This window comes from Loa loa, assembly GCF_000183805.2.
Source record: "Loa loa unplaced genomic scaffold supercont3.21, whole genome shotgun sequence".
Classification (NCBI taxonomy): Eukaryota; Metazoa; Nematoda; class Chromadorea; order Rhabditida; family Onchocercidae; genus Loa; species Loa loa.
Genome location: NW_018108201.1, coordinates 431697 through 452728, shown reverse-complemented (window position 1 = coordinate 452728; position 21032 = coordinate 431697). Strand labels below are relative to the sequence as shown.

General features: G+C 30.9%; 2 protein-coding genes across 2 annotated transcripts in view; one reads left to right on the top strand and one right to left on the bottom strand.

Moving 5' to 3' along the window:
• LOAG_02104 (hypothetical protein) overlaps positions 1 to 9173 on the top strand; it is a 13813-nt gene extending 4640 nt beyond the window's left edge. The window contains exons 3-17 of the mRNA XM_020445933.1: positions 2172 to 2323; positions 2510 to 2715; positions 2929 to 3064; positions 3343 to 3537; positions 4354 to 4479; positions 5144 to 5269; positions 5459 to 5614; positions 5772 to 5903; positions 6355 to 6474; positions 6721 to 6822; positions 7090 to 7292; positions 7577 to 7705; positions 7849 to 8011; positions 8268 to 8575; positions 8831 to 9173. Of these exons, the coding sequence (XP_020303665.1) occupies positions 2172 to 2323; positions 2510 to 2715; positions 2929 to 3064; positions 3343 to 3537; positions 4354 to 4479; positions 5144 to 5269; positions 5459 to 5614; positions 5772 to 5903; positions 6355 to 6474; positions 6721 to 6822; positions 7090 to 7292; positions 7577 to 7705; positions 7849 to 8011; positions 8268 to 8575; positions 8831 to 9053 (2477 nt within the window). The 3' untranslated portion in view covers positions 9054 to 9173. The remainder of the gene's footprint in view (positions 1 to 2171; positions 2324 to 2509; positions 2716 to 2928; positions 3065 to 3342; positions 3538 to 4353; positions 4480 to 5143; positions 5270 to 5458; positions 5615 to 5771; positions 5904 to 6354; positions 6475 to 6720; positions 6823 to 7089; positions 7293 to 7576; positions 7706 to 7848; positions 8012 to 8267; positions 8576 to 8830) is intronic.
• A 2278-nt stretch (positions 9174 to 11451) lies between these two features.
• Positions 11452 to 14255, bottom strand: LOAG_02103 (hypothetical protein; the record flags this gene model as incomplete). The annotated part of the gene is made up of 7 exons (XM_003137641.1): positions 11452 to 11647; positions 11871 to 11985; positions 12159 to 12387; positions 12565 to 12693; positions 12951 to 13134; positions 13342 to 13493; positions 14058 to 14255. 7 exons carry the CDS (start codon positions 14253 to 14255, stop codon positions 11452 to 11454), a joined length of 1203 nt encoding a protein of 400 aa, XP_003137689.1.
• Between the last annotated feature and the right edge of the window lie 6777 nt (positions 14256 to 21032).

Here is a 21032-nt window from a genome sequence, read left to right as displayed (position 1 = left end):
AAACAAAAGAATCACAATGAACATCTCCTGGAATGGTAGTACATATTGTTCAGCTTTGAAAAACTCCTATGTTTGATTTTTTTCCTACTAATTTCTTTCTAATTTACACAAAACGTCTTGCGAATTGATCGAAATACTATTTGCTTGCTTTCAACTTACGCCAGTCGGGGCAGGACAATTCCCGTAAGTTGAAAATAATAATCAGTTTCATATGCGACATATGCGCATTCTTCTTGATTTTTTACAGGCGCTCATTTACTTTTAACGAAATAACTACCCTTCTTGTTAATCTGATATGTTTAATATGTCGGAAGAGGGAGGTAAATGATACACATCAAAAATGCCTTATCAAATTTCAACTTAATGTTGCCTTAGCTCTGCTCAAAGAAAATTTCATCTGTCAGTTTCAAGGATCAGTTTGGAAAAGCGCTGTCGTCAATAACTTGTAATCTTTCAAATCTATGCTTCCCATCTTTTTACTATCTTATTTGAAGAAAAACTATTCTCAGTCCAACCGTGACGGTTAGATTCAATCCAGAAATCTCCTCTTCCTTATCAACATCGATCTCAAACGGAATGCTTTATATGTTTATATCAGTATGGTCATTTCATATTTTTTACATTATCATTGTTTTTTGTTTGACAGCATAGAATTCTTACGTATGATATTTCTGTACGGAGACAAGTGTGTAGAACAAGCAAATTACCACTCTTAAAAGTATCTCTATAGTTTTAATTTCTCTTTAAAATCAGAAATCTGAATTGCTGGATGAAGTAAATGAAAAATTTTTTCATCCAAGAATTTTCTGTAAAAAAAAAGACGAAACTCGATTTAAAATATCGTTGTACAGAAGTCTGGCTCCTTCAAAAAACAAAAAGATTGGAGGGACCATCATCCACAGCATTCTCCCAGAATGTTGTCTATATTTTCAACCGAAAATGCGAAGGAAAGGGGCGATTACGGTGTTAATGCAAGAGATACTAAATCACGGCATATTTTTCCACGAACAAGGCGAAAGTGTCAAAGATTGTTTTACATCAATGATAGAAGGGATAAATTATCCGGTAAGTGAGGAATCAGAAATTATTTTGAGATTTCAGTGCAGTTCATTTGGTTTAAACATTCTATCATTGTAGTGTGCATCAGAAGATAATGAATCAAATATGTATGAAATCATTGAAGAAAATTCAAGTTTTGGAATACTTCATCATATAAATGCATAAAAAAGATCGTTGACATAGCGATACTTTTGAAAAAGAATGAGAATCCGAAGATCCGCTCAATACATATATTTTGTCAACGGGGCATCAGTAATTAATTTTGTTCTTCAGTAATTAATCTCGTTCTTTTTCCTGAAGGTTCATTGTTCTGAATAAAAATAGCTGACAGTTAAAACGGATATATTTAATGTATTCAGCTTTCTAACAGATTTTATCCGCCGGAATGAATATCTTTCATAGCAATCATCTGAACTTAACATTTGCTTTCTGCACGTTTCCACTAACTTTCCACTGGACATTTTCACTTTTTCTTTTTTTTTTTTGCTTCCCTTCGTTTTCCTCATATAATTTATCATTTCGTTTTAGAATACTTTATTAAATTCAACGTTATTTTGAGATACATGAAAATACAAACCTTTTTTGATAAATTTCCTTTTGATACGACAAAATTTCTTCGAGATACAAGAAACTTTTTTCTTTTGTAATGAATTCCTTGAAGCTTTGATTTTTTTGTTCCATTTTATAACTTTATTATAAGAATTTCCGGGAGATTCCCCTAAATAATGTTATAGAAAGCTTCGATTGTATTATGGAATTCTCTAAAGCTATCTTTAGAAGCGTAAGAAGCAACAAAAGATATACTAAGTATATACAGAATTAGTTTATTAGCTTATTGTTATTTCAAATTTACTTGATTTACTAAATGCTAAATGTAGAAATTTGGAAATATTAGCAGTCACAAATATGATTTAGGGATTGAATTGACAATGAAACTGGATCATAATAGTTCTAAGCATAAGCAGTAACAAAATAAACTTTTATGAAAAATCATTCTTAGCACAAAAGCAAGAAATTATTTGAAGTTTCCTTGAAATGCTTACAAATTTTTGTTATCAAGTGAAAGGAATTAATGTTGTTGATTCAGTGAAGCAGTATAGTATCAATTGCAGATTCACTCACAAGCACCGAAGGTGATCATGCTGAAATGGAGGAAAAGTTAGCAAAAGTAAGCGAAGCTTCACCTAGTCTGTCACCAGCTGATGATCCACCACCGGCTACGACACCTGCCACACCTGCTTACCTGCAAAAGCATCATTCCATAGTATTTCTGTTACTTATTACTGTCATATATGCAAATATTGACAGTTAAGCGTTATGAGTAAAGGCATTTTGGTCATTGCGCTTATCACTTAATATATGAGGTAAACAATACCGCATGACCATAGTAATATAGTATTTGTGAAAATAATGTATTGAATAATTTGAGTATTGAATATATGAATTTCAGTTTGGGCTGCGAAAATCTTCCGATGCAATCTTAAATCTATCAGCTACATTGGAAGCAACAGCCGTGGCCACTACCACTGCAGCCAAAGATTGTGCCCAAGCAAGCACTTCCAGCGAGCCACAAAAATTCTCACCCACTCAAACGAATCCAGTACAACAGTCCGCTTCATCTCCCGCAAATAATCCAGCAGTTGCTACAAGTACCAGGTTGATTTGTTTCTGTGCTTACTGTTCTTAAAATCTTTCTCCCCTCTGTAGAGGGATTAATTGTTAAACTTGAAGTAGAAGCAGAATAAGGCCTAGGATAAATTGTCTCCGATGACTTTTTGCGTCTTCATTTGCTATTTCCTGTATTCCTGAAAATATTTCATCCATCGACTTTTGTTAATTTTATTCAATTGAACTGTTTGTTCATTGCAGTGACTCATTGCCTTTCGTATCCGGCTCCTCAACTTTACCGCATTCAATAACATGGGGACCACAGATGGCCGCTGGTCAATTCCAGTCAATGCAAACACTCGACCAACGTAGTTTGCCGACTATGCCTTATTATCCTGTTTGTTCTGTTTCCCATACTCACAAGAAATTTATTGTTTAACTTTTTATCTTTTATCGTTTTATCTTTTTTTCCCGTACTTGCATTGTATGATTCATCTTCTAAAATAAATAACTTGGTATTGATATCAAGACTGGATTAGTGTCAAGTCTAAATTATAGTCTGCACTCGTCTTCTACTGACACAGTCAATAAAAAATCATAGATTATGATCTTTATATTTCAAAAACATTCTTTTCTGCATCTTATTTGTAAAGTAATTAATTAATTGTCTTTTAGATACCGGTGATGGGTCCATCAGCATCGATGCCATATGGACTTAGTTCACCATATTTATTATCACCTTATGCAACTCTGCCGTTTCCGGGGAATACCTCCGAACAGCAAGCTTCTACTACCAACCCGAACATTCCTGGAAGTCCTCTTGAAGGACAAGATCTCACCGCCTATCAGCTCAGTTTATCCTTAGATCAGGTGTGTTTTCCGAGTGATTTTCCAATTACCGAATTGTGAATATTCAAAAAGAGAAAATTAAAATGTAACGATCAATTTTTTAAATGCTAAAATGTTATTTATTCGAAATCAAATCAATTATACCTTTTTTTACCCGGTATTCTTGGATTGTTTCCCAAGTAATCTAACCTTTCTGGTGGCATCGTATCAGATTATTTGTGTCGCGAATAAACGCAAAGAAGTACTGTGGGAAAAAAAAAATGTAGGAGTTCATAAGTGACTGCGTCGTGATGTACTAATTTGCATACACCAAGTTGGATCATGATTAAGATTTGAAAATCATCCATATTTTTTAACGTACACGTAGGGTGCTATCACTATGCATAGAATTGTATTTGTGTTTACTTTTGCAAAGTACGTTAACAAAGAGCGCTAGATCAATGTGCGTTGACAATGCGCCAATTCAAGCAATCGTTGAACCACATCTGCGAAAGGTATATGCATACATCGTTCACACAGTGGCATAACATTCTTCACTTTTTGCCTTCTGCGGTCTTTTGATTTTATCTTGTGGTAGTGTTTTGGAGTTCACCTTTACGCGTTAATTTGCGACTATGTGATGTCTATATTTTTTATTTAATTGGTTTAAATTACCCAAATTTGAGGTGGAGATAAACAGAAATTTGCAACTCTGTGTCACATTGCTCAAGATACTTCCAAGAATGCAAAAATTTTCCACTTTGATTTGTATGCAAATAAAATTATATTAAATTATTGTGCAAATATGCTAGTGGCTTCTATTTTATGTCTAAAATTACTCATTGATAAATTTTGCAGTACAATCAACATTTGATACGTTCGCAATTGGATCAAGCTCAACAAACCGCCCAAGTGGCAAGCTGTCAGGTGCAGCTATTAAGAGATCAGTTGACAAGTGAGACAACTGCTCGAATAGAAGCACAAGTTTGTATTATTTTTCTTTTATATTTTAGCGGAAGTGATTCAAGAGAAGTTCAAATCTGCTACCATTGTTTTACTGTTTCGATTTAATTAGCTACATGAAATTTCTTATCTGTCCAAAGTGGTCGTCTGTTTTCACCAATCGCCAAAGTATGACCTAGTAATGTTAGCAATTTTTTCTTTTAGCATAACACTAGCCGGCTTTTGTGCTTTTTTCTACTGGTATTTTGTCGAATCATATCCTCAAAGTAAAATGTCCTTTTCGAAAAAACTTCCCTTACTCCTTTAAGCTTTAATCAGTTTAGTTCCCCACCAATTCATCTGACTAATTAGGAAGTAAGGCAGTAGATTGTTTAATTGGCTTCCCACTGGAATTGAACTTTAGGCAATACTGCATTTGAATTATACTTATGAATGCGTATGCATGCATGCGTATCACAGTTTTACTACTGCAAAAAAATTTTTTTGATAATGAAGCTACTTGTTTGCTGATTTATACTTCCTCGGTAATGGCGTGTTTTGAATCGAAAATGCTTTGGAAAGATTTGAGTGAAAGTAATATTCTCGACGAACGATACGATTTGTTCTTCTTACTACTTTCATAGTTGTTTCTTTTCCTTGGATATATACATATATATATATATATATATATGTATCATTATTTCAGTCTCGCACACATCAGCTGTTGAATGCGAATCGTGAATTGTTAGAGCAAGTGCAAGCGCTCGTTCTAAGGCTTCAGTCACTCGAAACGAGACTTGCCGAGGAAATTCAAGAACAAATCAATCAGCCGGTACATACAAGTTTTTTCTTTCCCTTTTTACTTATGAAAGAAAAGAAAAAAGAACATGATGAAGCATTTTATCCTTTTGTTTATATATTTTTTTTAGTAATTTGGTTTCCATTTATGTGAATTGGTGGAATTTTAACTAATTGAATCTTTTTCGAATTTAGTTCTATTTAATTCATGTTCACATTTCAGTCAACATCAAAGGGACAGCCAGAAATTGCAACGTCACCAGCTAAAGCTGCAAGATCAAGACCAACATCAGAGCTAACTACTTCATTGCACGAACAGTTTAAGAATGAAGCGAAAGTTCCCGGCCCACCTCCAGTTGACCCTTTAAAGCCGTATCAGGTTGCAATGGCGTTTCATTTCTTACCATTGGAATTTAACATATTGTTCAATCGAGATTTCAGACCCAATTTAAGTCAATTTTAATATTCATTAATTGAAGATTTTTAAATTTGATTTTTCTGTGATTTAAAAATTAGATCACTAACGTCTTTTTCAGTTGCAATCGTTAGCGGATATACGTGCTGGCTCGTTGCCACCTCAGGGAGTTCAATCGAAGAGCACTTCAACAAAAAATGCGCGTTTGACAGACGATTTGGGAGCCCGAACTGAACCAGAAAGTGGAGCGGAGGTATTCTAATCTAAGTTTTCAACAAAATAAATGCACCACCGGAGCAGGCAGAATTTTAGTTGTTCAGTTGCAGTGTAATATTTATTACACTTTAGACATGTTCTTTCATCCACTATGATCAGTCTGTTGGACATTGTCAGCATTTTGACGGTCGGATCTTTGTCAATCATAGGTTTTGTTGATTTCATGTGTCTCATGGAATTCGTTTGAACGAAGTTAAAGTTTAAACGAATTCCGCGGTTGATTTAATTTTCATTTGGATGATTTGGTCTGTTTGATGAATTTCACAGTCGATCGTGTTCCTTTGCTGAATTCACATTTGCTACAATCGCAGACTTCTTAACTTTGAATCACTGGACACATCGTTAGTGTCATTTCTTGTTCCAGTGATTTCATTCCTTCCATATAGAAATTTTTTGATGAAAAATAGATATTTTTTATAAATTTTCAGGACACAACAGATTATAGTTCCTCGGACCAATATGAGAAAGCACCGTTTCCAATAAGTCAACAACAACGATTACCACCTCTGCCCGAACCGCATCTAGATGTATTAATGTCCAATCCACAGGTAAATAAATTTTTAATAGTGATTGAATTGGTATCTTTATTGATATACTATGTGACAGACAGAATAAAGAGATTTCCTGCTATATAGCATCACTCACTCGAGATAAGAGGGATTGTGGGATTGCTTGCGTCAGATAAAATTCTATTTGAAAGCACAGATTCGAATGTTTGAGATGTTTCGACTCCTGTAAATTGGTAAATTTCAGCCTTATCCACAACTTTAAGTTCAATTCATCATTCTCTTCAGGTAATGCCAAATTTGTCGTCATTTTTCTCTGCTCAATCACCGTCCTCTGACAGCTATATTCCCAACTATCTGGCATATCCAGCACGGAATCAAAATCCTGAAGTAAGCAAGGTTAATGAATAATTGTTTTCTTGGATGGTAAAATTTTTAATTTTACGACAAATCGTAGGACAAGAATCAGTGGATTTTTAACTCGGTAATAATTATGGCTATATTTGTAATTTGTAATGTAGTTTTCTAACATCCTAATTATCTTATAATCAGATCTTGAAGTCCTCGATCATGACATTTATCAAAATCTCTGTCCGAACATGTGTTTGGTCACAGAAACAACCAGATTTATCCGTTGACTGTGGTTATTTTTTCCAGGATGATGAAGAGCAGCAAAATCCTTCATCGTCTTCTCGACGTATGAAGGAGCGGTCAAGAACAGTGAAAGATGGAGCTTTGTTCAAACGAATGTCATTCAATCCAAGACTTTGGGAAACAAGACGGAAAGATGTGGAAACAGCTAGTAATACAATTGCGGAAAGTATCGATGAAAGCCAAACCATGTCAAGAAAGGTTTCTGGGTTCGGTTTTGATCAACGTCATTGAAATAACTTTATTGCGCCAAATATAACAGAAGTGAAATATCATACAATGTATCTTTTAATTAAAGTACAGTTATTATAACAAAATTAATAGATTGTTTATTTAAACCAAATAAGTTAGTACTATATTTGTTTCGCTCTTCTTATATAATAGTAATTTTTGTTCTTGTTTGGGTAGTCCACAATCTTTAAGATAAGAAGCCATCTCCCGAACAGCCAGATGTGCCATCCCGATACAATAGCGCTTAATAAAATTATTGCAGAAAACAGAAAGGAATATCAAAAGATGAAAATATCGATAATAAAAGGAAAAAATCTGATCGATTTCAAACATCTTTAGCAGAACCAGGGACATCTCTTACGGAGGAACGATATAAGGAACCATCAGATGCGTAAGTTTTTCACTCTTTGTAAATATTTCGTAGCAATTATACAGTTTTTTCACATAGCCTGATTATTTACATCGCTATTTATAATTTTTTGAAATTTCTTACATTTTTTTAAATCAAACATGTGATAATAGTGATAAATTTAGGGGAGAAGCGGAAATACCATTTAAAATAAATGCAACAAAGCGAAGGTCGTTGTTTTCCAGCGAGACAGTTCAGTTGGAACCTGCTTCATTACATTTAGCAACAGCCATGTATCCACCAAGACGGATGGAAGCAGTGATTACAAGCAAACCACAGTTGCATAAAGTAATGATTAATACTAATCTTAATATATCAATCACTTCACCCAATTGAGAGTAGCGAGTGGATCATTGACAATTCATTGTTTGTTCGCACCTAACATTCAATTTTTCTTTCAACTTCAAAAACTAATTCCCTTATTAGATTTCATTCTGTATTTGTAACGGAGTTTATGACCCGAGTTGAAGTAGCTGGCTTGCTGGTTAGCCACTTTGAAAATTTCACATAATATAATTATTTGGATGATAAAGAGTGATTTTAGAAGGAATCACTGAAGAAGAATAGTACACCAACTGGAGGGTTTCAGAGGCTTTCACAGGATATTGAGGAAGAGGTACCTACATTTGCGCAGCAACAACAACCCATTGGTAATGGACCTATTTCATCGCCACTGTCCAATCGACAACTGGCAAACCATATCGGAGCTTTGGATGAGAAAGAAAAATCGCGAAAAACTAGTAATAGTGGATCGAGTCAGATGGTGACACTGCAAGAAGCACTGAAGCATGGCTTGGCTAGCACCAGACAACAACTAATTCAAACCAATGAAACATTAGATGGAATGCGAGGGTTAGCACTATTTCTCGAACTATTTGTTTGAAATAGATAGTTCTTAGTTCTTCGTGAGAAATAATGTAGGTAATAGGTGATAATTCTAGATCTGAAGAAATAATACATATTTTAATTAAAGATTTAGTAAATCGATATGTTGTTTGACCTAAACAATGATTTATGACACTTTATGGTCGCAAGTTATGATCCTCACTAAAGGACCTTTGAAGTTTACAGTCAGCAGCAGTAATGAAAAGGAAATTTTTTTTCTAGTTCATTACGATACGTGGAGTCAGAAAAGCAGAAATTAGGTGATCCGGTGGTACTGGCAAAGCTCACCAAGCTACCGTCCTTTATGTCTGCTGCAGCTGATTCCTCAGAAGAGACATACGAATCATCTACATTTCCTTGTGCATCGCCGAAATCAACGAATGGTTCGAGTAATGTAACAGAACAGAATGTAGAAGCTCGAAAGGGTGATACTGGGGTCCTTTAAAGGGTAATAACCCTTTAAATTGACATAAATTGATTATATTAGTACTTTATATAAAGGATTTACTTCCATTCATTCCATTTTTGACGTTGTCAATTATTTAAAACTTGGCAAAAAAAAATCACTGCTGTGTTCCACTGTTTTTCTACTTATGAGGAAACTGCTTCACGATGCCATTAAAGATTGTAATTGCTTCAGGAAGATTGTTTGTTATCCCCCTTCTCAATGTATGAAAGGTAGCTTCAGGGAATATTAAATGGTGGGAATTTCTTTTGATTAACTTCTTATCTAAACAGATCTTTGAAGTTCGAGTAAAGGCTAATTTTCTTTCTGATTTTGTAATTGACACTTTTCCAACCCATTGCAATGTAATATATGGCGAATATGTTGATGCAGCGGATGATGTCTTCCAGAAAGTAATAGCTGAATAAACTCATTCAGTGATTGATTTGGTTTGATGATGAAAAGCCATCTCATAATGAGGGAAAAAGAAAACATACGCAGTGTTCTCCAAATGGATAACGTTTTAAAATTGTTGCGTCGTCTTTCTGAAATTCTTCCTTTTTATTATTATTATTATCATTATTATTATTATTGTTATTGTTAATTTACATATATGATGTTTTATTTGTTGTAAACATGAAAATATTTGCAAATTTTTAGTGCTTATTTTTGAACTGTGAACTGTCATTTTAACAAACTGTGATAGCTTGCCAGGGCATAATCCGCCATCATTTAAATGCATTCTTTTTTTTGAAAGAAAATGTCCGAATTTAAATTAGGTTTAAATGATATTTTAATTGACTTAACAAATTGATCGTTGATTTGATACATTGTTTTAATTTTAGTGTAACAATTCAATTGTTAATGGAAAAAAGTTAAAAAAGTGATTGTGACCGAGCGAGCAGTTCTTCGGATTGCTTGGTAACATTGAACTTGTTTGTTTGTTTATTTGCTTGTTTTTCTTTTTCGTGCTTTTTTTGGTGAATGAACGAATGGTTCAAATGATGAAAATGAAAGGAATTTCTTGCATTACTGGCAGTATTACTACAGGATAAGCTAAACATATCAATTCTGTCTTCCTTACATATAACAATTTTAAAATAACTCAGAAAACCGTTATTATCCGCAATTAATCCTATTTTATTATTTCACTTCGAATTTCTTTTTTTTTCTCCTTCAATTTCATCATTTTTCTTCTATTTCTGTATGATTGGTCTTGAAATCTTCAGTTGCAATTTTTTCTCCGAATTTTCAGGATTTGACTTTTTCCGCTGGTAATTCAAGAGCAAAACGGAAGGAGAGAACATTGGTATGTCACATTGCTTCTGCTAAGCAAAATGGGGAAAACGCTGAAACGCATGAATTAGTTTTTGATGAAAGAATTCACTTGCAGACAGTGAAGGTATTATCACTTCAGGTCATCCATACTGATTTTAGATCTTTCTCTTATCCCGTTAGTTACTCCACCCTAAACTTTTCAGTACGAAACGATTGTTGAAAAAAAGGAGAGGAGAATGGTGATCATGTTGATAAGATGTCCAGTAAACATAATAATTTTAATTATTGGTGCATTACTCTGGAATTTTAATAGTTCTTCAAGACTAAGAACTATTAGATTTAGTAAGCAAAAGATGAGCAATCCTTCGTTCCATCTTTTAATCTTTTTCATTTCATATAAAGATTGGAAATGATAAGAAGATAAAAATTTATAATTTAATTTGTAATCTAATGTCAAGTCCAATTGATGAATCGACAATTTCGATTTACTTAGGTTTGCTGTTTCGCCACTTTATCATTTGAAAGCGTTGCTCTTTTTATGAAATAGCAATGATAATAAATTTACTAAAACAATTGGGAAATGGAAAGAATAATTTTTAAGCTAAATGTCGGATCGAATTATCGATCGGTAAGGTTTCGTTAGTCCTTGTTCAATCATTGAATGAACTGTTCGAACGATTTCCATATATGATCATTTCAGTAGTTTTAACAGAGCTTTGCTTAATTTGTTGATTAAGGATTGAAGGGTTAATCATATCGGTGACCCATATCAGTAATGGTGGTTAAACATATCAGTGGTTCAAAACGTCATTAACCTTATTTCCTCTTTAAATAGCGTATTTAATCAGTTAAAAAAATAAAGAATAAAACAAATTCCTTTTCTCACTACCATTATTATCACTGCAACTTAGTGATAATTTTGCATTTTAGTTTAACACACCAATTACTGCACCAAATGTATGTGTGTGCAACTTTTCTTCTAAAACATTTGAACAAAAATTTGCATACAAGCAAAAATATTCTCATTCATGCATGTTATCTTTAGAATGACCCTCTGACCTTTTGGTTCGATTAGGGATTGTATTTGCCAGTGCGTTAAGTGGAGAAAATTCTGCATGCGTTATGATAACATCAAATAGCCAAGAATGAAGATAAGTGATAAGAGAAATACAGCTGCACCATGCATAGCAACGAATGCATTAGTCCAGTCTTGTTGATAATTATTTGTTGTAGATGATTTATCATTTTCATTCAGTGATATGCCACTATCTGTTGAATTAAACACGCAAACACACCTGTTGATAAATTCTGATGACCTAGAAATTTCAAATAAACTTAATGAAATTGTTTATTGTAAAATGAACAATTTATTTCTTCCTATCCCTTCCTTCCCTATTACACTTCAAATAAATCTGCAACAAAAACTAGATCATTGATATTTTATGCTGCAGCGGCTAATTTCAATTGCTCATTTTCATTTAAATTAGTCGATGAATTTTACTATCGAATTTGGAAATATTTGAAAATATGCAAATAGACCTTATCAACCAATTCCATGGTGGAAGATTCCGACGAATTTTGCTACACATCCATAGTGTAATTGAAACAGATACACTAATCACATTGATTATTGTCGCGAATTCCAAAAATCGCACTAAAAAAAATTTCAAAATTCATTTTATACCGTTTTGATACAAAAATCAATTGCTGAATGGAAATCTCACTCAATTTTCGTTGAGAATTTCCGTCAAAATTTCTTCGAATTTTAAAAAACAAAAAAAAATGTTGAGTTGAATTTAAAATTAACAAATTCTTAAAACCACATACACATATTTGGCGTTGCAGATGAGGAACCAAAATATGGTGAAATAAGTAAGGAATAAAGTTGAAGTGTTGAAAATTGAAGAAAAAGTATGAACATTTTTGCAAATATTTGCAAATGAATTTGTCCCAGCAAAGGTGTCAACAGGAAAAGCATTGTTGTAATTGTATTAGGAAGTGATAATTGGATATGTAATGATTTTGTTGAACGTTTTAAATTTAAGCAAAAACCAAGCTGAAATTACTCCAAAATAAATTTCATTCATTAATTTAAATTTTAAATTAGTGCCACATTTTGTTAGCATTTTATTATTTTAAAATATTTGCAAATATCGTTCATTAATTGAAACTGCGCAAATGGAATTCTGTGAAATAATTTCAAGACTTGCAGCTAAATTTTGAAAAATTATACCTGTGGAACTCGGGAATCTTGCATTATTTGAATAGTTGGCATGCTACCGGAAATATACCAACCATAATCACGGAAATATTTCGTATCTGTGAAAACTGGTCGACCTGAGGTGGCAAAGTCTATTCCACCCTGAAATGCACACTTTATTGGATATAAATATGGGTTTAAACTTTAAAATTTTCATTTCCTAAAATTTCCTTTATTACAGCATTTGTAAAAAGAATTTTTCCCATTAAATGGATATTTGATTGATTATATTTTTCTTTTAATTTAATATTACAAATAAAATTTAAATTTAAAATTCAGTTGATTGAAGTCCCATTATTAAATTGTTAACACTGATTGCAATTATTTTAATTTGATTTTTTTTTTCTCTTAAACTGAACCTGATTAACATGTGGTTCGATCTGATAGCAACATTTGTACATATCATTGGGAAAATTCTTGAAATCAGAATCATCACAGAATGTTCGAAGCGAAAAATTAATAATAGCACGAATGGTACCGTTATTATTTATGGATACACGTCGTATCTCCATTAGATCACCATTACGTACTGCTGTATCAAACCTAAAGAAAATGTTAAATTCTAGAAATTTTAAATTTAATTTTTAGGTGGGAAAACTTCCGACAACTTCAAATGATCGAATTTCAGTAAAAATTTATAATCAATTAGTTTATATTTCAAGCAATCAATTATTTTAGATATATATATATTTTTTTAAATGAATTATTTGTTATTTCAAAAGTTCATAGAATTTTAATTAATTTCATTACGTTTGAGCAGTGAGTATTGGTACCCAGACATGACTAACGGAATTGATTTCCAGTTTTTTTATTTTCCATTTCTCTTCATTCCAGCTAAGCCGATTATCATCCCAAAAAATAATGATATAACCATTGATATTCAATTCTTTCAAGAATTCATTCTGAAATTATTACTTGAAATGTCTAAATCAGATTTGACCAATTTTTTTTTTTAGCATTGCAAAAATTAGATATTTAAGTATACATTGGAAAAAATTCACTTAAAAAACATTACTGAATAATTTTTACATTTTTCTCATGTTTGATTTATATGAATCAGTAATTTCTATATCTTCTGTAAGTATAACCGGTTTCAGTGGACTAAATATAAATTACAAACCGGTTTCGATGCACAAATATGCTTAACTAATTGTTTTGGAACTTATCCTTGCTGCAAGAAATGATCATCAGCTAATCTTTTGATCTTCAAGTATTGCTAGATTATTTGATATTTCTACAATTTGCGCCTAATTAATCTACGAATTTTGCAGGATGAAAATTGCAATTCTTTCAAGTTGCAAACCCACCGAAAAATGCAAATGTTTGGAATATAGAATTTGCATCCATCACAACGAGTAGAAGAAATTATCATTTTGAATTTTTACTTAATTCGTTTAGTTTAATTACCTAGTTTAATTGAGTAATTGCTTAATTAACTTGATAGCACGCTGATATGATTTGCTTACCATGATAAAATGCTGTAGTGTTATTTGATGAAAAAATACTTTAACACGAGATCCTTTCATATTACCGGTTTCAGGTGGGAAAGCTGCAAGTGCTTGAATTGGATTGAAATATTGCGCTTTTCGTTGAGCTTCCGCTGCTAAATAATAATACAAACATTGCTCGAGTATTTCAAACTGATGTCGATTTAGTGTTTCCATATCTGAAATGAGTGAAAATGAATTCTTTCAGTATTCAAGTAATTAAGTGACAACAATAATGATGTCAAAGAATTTTGTCGGAGCATGATTTAATCTTATTTTTTTTTCAAATTTTACAATAAAATATTAGGCGAATTGGTTTAAAAAATTTATTCCTCTTCTTCATTCAATTCTTTTCACTTTTCCAGAATTTCAGCTCTTTTTTTCTTTTTTGTTCGAACGCTAATTAGCAAATAAATTTAATTTTTTTTTTTCAATTTTCGCATCGTTATTTCATGCTGAATGAAAACGAAAGTTTTTTTTGTTTAAATTAAAATGCGATAAATTATCAAACTTTACCGGACATATTTCTTAAATACTGGCATGTATTCAAACTGAATAAACTTGGAATTGGCTCTAAATTTCGAGGATTTTGAGGTTCTCCGGCAGATGATTCTTGACCTTTTACAGTCAGTACTAATATCACACACAGAATTATTATTTCAAGCATCTAAAAATTACATTTAAGATGAATGATTTTATGGGGGAATTTTCAGAGAAACGAAGCGAATCGAGATTTCAATTTTATGATTGACTTCTTTTTCACTTCTTTCAGTTCTTCACCGATAACATAAACTTTCAACAGGTATTGTTAATAAGTGTTAGGACGTTATTAAACATTAAACTGATAAATTTAAATCTGAAAAAAGAAATTTTCCTAAAAAATTTTATTAATAAATGGTATGAGTATTAGAAAGGATAGATGAATAAGCAAAAATTTTTAATGCTTACAATTATCGTAGGAATCACTAGGCGGAATTTTTATCGTTTCCTTAAAAAATTCATAAACTTCAACCTTAACAAACCACAAATCAGCAAGGAAATTTAATTTAACAGTTAAATTTCGAGATGAGCATCAAACATATTATGCAATAGAAAAGTGACGATGATGAAAGACAAGGTAATTAGATCAATTGCATTGCAATTAAAATTAGCTTCTCTTTTTTATTCGAAAAAATTCAATTCTATGAGAAATTTGAAAAAAATTAAAAACTAGCTAAATTGATTTATAAAAATTAATAAATGAATTACTTCATTATCAGTATGCGATAATCAAACAATTTGAAGAAATGAATGTCCCTCTTCGATATTTATAGCAATAATTGATAATGGAAATTTCATTTATCACTGTGACAATCCTTCGAAAAACTCGAATCAATTGTCAGAGTTTATGCATCAGCTAACATATAAGAAATAAGATTGCATTACCTGTTTCATTACCAAAAAGCTTGTTTTTCAAATGTGCGCATACCAATACCGCCCAATGAGAAAAATGGTTTTTTCAAAAAAAAAAAAAATTTCAAAAGCACTATTGACAATTCGAATCAAATAAGTCAAATTAAACTTACTGCTGTTTTGTTGAACTGAATTATGGATTGAAATGAAGAATTAAAGAGTTGAAGAATTAAATTGAAATTAAAAATAAACAGAATTGGTTTGCAATAATAAGAAAATAATTTTGTTAGTTGTAAAAAATCTTTACAATTTTCTAAAATTGCTCTCTTTGTGACTTTCAAAAAGTAAAGATTGCAGTAAACAAAGCTTCTTAAAAGTTGTAAATTTTAAGCGAATAAATTGAATGATAAAATTTAATTTGCTATATGAAATAATAAATATTTTGTCATTATGCAAAACTTTGTCAACAGAAATGATTGAACAGTTCGCAATAATTTTGCTAAAAAATTTTAAAACAAGTGTATTACTTTATAAATTAGTTTATACAAGATAATGTCTACTGTTTAATACTTTTGTGTAATTCCATCCATGCTGGCAAAAACAAGTCACGAATTTAAATTAGAATAGATATCCGGAAATTTAATTTGAGTACAAATTAAGGTAGATATACGGAAAATATTATCCTGGGCTTAAATTGAGATGAATACCTGAAACTGTTATCCTGAATTTAAATTAAAATATATATCTGAAAATGTTAAGGCTTTATTTTCTACTTGCAAAACTCTTATCGTTTCAATTCGTCCGAGAGTAGAATTTAATTTTTGCTGATTTAGTACAATTCTTATTTACTGCAACATCAATCATTCGTTCTCATTTTTCTTTAGTATTATCATTTTCTAGTGATATATCAGTACTATCACTTCTATTCTATGATTATATCAACCAAATGCTATCACTATCATTTTATGCTACCATTCCATCGAAAAAAGCATTGGAATTTCACACATAGACAAAATTTCTAACTATAATTTGGCGGTGATAAAGAATTGATAGTAATTGATAAACAAATTTATGGTGACACTTATATATCCGTTGCTATATTTACGGTGTAAATTTTTTCGGATCTTATCATTTCCTAAATTTCAAAGTTTCCAAACTAAAAACTATACAGCTTGAATATCATTGCTTCAGTTACAGAAACGTATAATATTGATAGAATTCATTTCTTTCTGATTTTATGACTTAATTAACAAATAAGCTAATTAACTGAGTAGATTGCATGGGAAGCATTCATTGTTAATGCAAGAATTGATCACTAAACTCTCCAATATTTCTTTAAAAGTTCAACATTTTCATTATAAAAGGTAATAAAGCATGAAATTTTAAAAATCCCATAAAATATGTCGTAAATACTTCGAGAAAAAAAAAGTAGTATGCAAAATGTTCCAATAATTTCAATTAATGAATGGATAAATCGATATTTTGTTACAGTATGACCAAGAAATAATTAAGACAGAGGCTAATTAAGACATTTAAAGTTTAAAAATTCTACTGATAATAGCAAAAAGAGATAGGAATAAAGTGACGACGAAGAAATAATAATTTGTATGAAACGGATTACAACAATTTAAATCGGATAAATATCGTCAATTTTAATGACATTTCAAATTATGAAAGAAGTATTGTACTGAGGGAAATTTCAACTTTTCCGATTTATTGCTTAATGCATTTCGGAACCGGTTTTGCATCCTTTCTTCTCTTTTTTTTTTTCTGACAATCAAATTAGCTAAATTAACGAAAACATCAAACAGGTTTATCTAATCATCTTACCTTTCTTTCGTATCCTATCCTTTTTGTTGTGATTTCTTCATCATTTTTATTATCTCTTTTATCTTTCAGGTTTCCTTTTCCTATTATCATTTACTATATTATCTATTTTATACATTTAATTTGGTTTTAAAATACAAAATGCTCAAAAGACAAAACTTGAAATGTGTCCACTTACCGTATCATACTGGGAAACATGTTCATCCTCACTACTTATCATAGTTTTAGCAATCTATTCAAATAAATATAAATTATCGCAATACGTAAATTATTAAATAACATATCAAAATCCTGTTTCTGACACATTATTATTTAAAATATAATATGACCGAAACACTTTATAATTTTTCCAAACAGTTCCGGACATTGATAACATCCGGAAGATAGTCATCCGGAAGATTCTTTACAACAAATTTTCCAGATAATGTATAATTATCAGTTATTAGAATAAAAAAAAAAAGATAAAATCTATCACACGGAGTTGAATGATTGATTGCAATTTTACGAATGAATGAAGAAATTTTAATGAAATAAATGAAAGATGCATCACAATGGATTTGAGCTGATGATAAGGCGCAAATTGTTATCGATAAAATTTTTTATTTAATAAATGAAAATTTAACAGATATTTTGGTAGAAATAAATTAGCAAATAAAGTTATTACAAATAGTAATACTAATCTGGTAAGTCTCGGGGTTGAGAAGAATGAATCTATCCATCTTTAATTATAAAATTAATCCCTAATTAGCTTATTAAAAAGAGACTGTCTAAAACATTCATGTAATCATATCTGAACAGTTTTGTTGAATTATTTGCCAATTTTCACTTACTTTTAAATTTTTTAAAACTAAATTTTATTATATTTCTGCGAAAATTCTAATTCTCCTCTCCGTTAGCATATATTTTATCATGCCTAATGCGCACATCATATGTACAAATAGCGCCTCAATTTATGCTTTAACATTATGCTACATACCTGTAATAATATCAAAGACAAGGAAAAATTTGCTGATGGAAGAGTGATTGCATGCAGTTTATGCAAACTGCAATTTATCCATGTGATTGTGTTCTTGAATTGATTACTCAGACTATTTTCCTTTCTTTTTCCTTTCTGTTCTGTAAAAAAGATGTTTATTCCGGAAAAACAAATACAATTCATTCCATTCCGTAGCGTTCAGTTCTACTTCACTTCATCCGGTTAACTTCATCCGGTTAGCTGTTGATGTCTGAAGTTAATGAAAATTTTTAGCAAATTTCTCAATCTTCTTAAGCCACAAATGATAGATGAAAAGTCCATATAATTGAAATCAAAGGGTAACTCTTGGCTTGTCCACTTCTGTCCATTTGTAATATTTTCGTAAAATTGGTGAAGTTTCTTTGCATACTTTCCAACTCTTTCATACCAATAATTTCAACAAAATGAAAAAGGACCTATGGAATAAATAATAGGAAAGAAGAGAGATTTAAATCACAAATACTTTCCACTTGAATAAGCAATTTCTAGCAGTAACAATGACGACGTACGTGGAATGACTGATTTCCAATGTGACGTATTCGTTGTTTCTAGAAGGTAATTCAGAAAGCTCCGCTTTTTTTAACTGATAAAACATATTAATGGTATTGCATAGAAATTGTACGATTAGTTGTCTTATTGAAATGTGACCTATATTTGAAGGATACTTTTGATGAAGAATAAATTATCAATACGAGATACTAATGTGCGATGATAAGAAGTGAAAATCAAGGCGCAGATGGCTTAGGACAAATGAACCAAACAAGAATGTTACCTAAAACTGAGAAAATTGTACTAAAAGAGTGATAATGATAATGATGATATATAATGGATGGTCATTATGACACGTGGTATTAATGATGCATGATGGATGATGATAATGTATGATGACGCGTGATGGATGACATTGATAATACAAAATGAATGATAATGACGCGTGTTAGATGATGATAATGATAATGATAAAAAGCTACTAATAGATTGGAAAAGTGACATTCGACAACATGTAAAATATCATCAATAATCTCTTGCTCTAACATACTAGTGATATTTGATATGTTTCGATTTTTAATTCCAATTAATCCGATTACAATCACTGATGGAATAGGTGGACATCAATGGAGTGAATTACAATATTGTCATAATGATAAAGTGATCAACAACTGATACAGTTATTAATGTTGAATGTATAAAGAAGGAAATTGTTAACAAAATTTAAGTGAAGTTTAATTAAAATAATAAATTGAGTAACTTTGAAAGAACATTTATTAGCATTACATATTGCTTATACACTAATGTCACACACATGCAAACACCGTCTCAAACTTATTGTCATAACATATTGATATTAACAAAGAATAAAAATTAAAACTTTTGTTGAGACTTTTAAACAATTATATAAAATTAATTTAAAATTGGAAATGATTTTTCATTTTGTCAAACAACCAATCAGAACCATTTGAAAAGATTGCCAAACATTTTTGAAATTATGGAAATTAAAAAAAAAAGAAGAAAATATGAGGAAATACAATAATCAAATATGCAATTAATCATCTACTTAGAAGCACAATAAATTCATTTTTCCAAGCATTGAAAAGAACAGAAATTATGAATCGAATAAGCGATCAATAATCAGAATTGATTATTTGCAATGTTTAATAATCAGTGATAAAAGCGATCGGAGAATGTGATCAAAGATGAAAATAACTATATTCATTAAAAAGTTCTTCTCAATTACTTTGCAATTAATACAAATATTTTTTGCAAAAACTATTTTTGATTTCTGATAATAATAGCAGTAATTAAAATTTGAAAACCCTTTTTGATTTTGAATTGAATTCTTTCGAGTTTTATTTTTTAAATGAAAATTTTGGAAGTTAAACGAATTGGTCGATTGAAAATTTTGAACTTAAAGTTCTAGCAATTCATTAGAGGTTCTAATAAAAAAAATTTTTGATGAAAACAAAAGCGATTGAAGAAAATCGGTGGAAAAAAACTACGTTATTATTCACTAATTTAGAATTTCACAGTGAAATTTGCATTTAACTGATGCCAATCGATTATTTGAAAGTTTTTTTGCCACCAAAGTTAAAATCATAAAATCATAAAATTTAACAAAATCATTGCACTATTCGGGAAGCATGCAGTCGAAATTACAGTACGATGATTGTATGATAAGAATTATTCAGCAATTTTACAATTTTAAAAACATTCATTTTCACTTTTTCTAAATTTGAAAACAATTTAAAAAACACTTAACAGCTTAGATGGGATTTGTTTAAATTTTAGATTTCTCTTATTTTATTTCGAAGTTTAAAAGCAATCATCTCACTACCGTCCGAAAGTTTCAGTAATTTGTAAAACTTGAAATATTAAACTTTGATTTGATATTTCAAAGTAATGTGACAAACTAGGTTACCTAGAAAAGGAGCAAAGGATTAATACCACCTAACTTTGATCCGCTCTTCTGATCAGTGTACCGGATTGCATACTCTTCCGATACGGATTTGCATTCCAAAAGTAAAAAGGTGTGGGAAAATTTGATTTAATCTACAGGAGTATTTTATTGTCCAATTATTTTAGATCATTTGAAATGATAAGAGATTGGTTAGGCCTTGCAACTGATAAGTTTTTTTTTAAGTGATTAAATTATTGATATGTTTGATGTTTGAGCAGCTCATTTGAATTTTTAAATTGAAGGGACTACAAAAAATGATTGAATT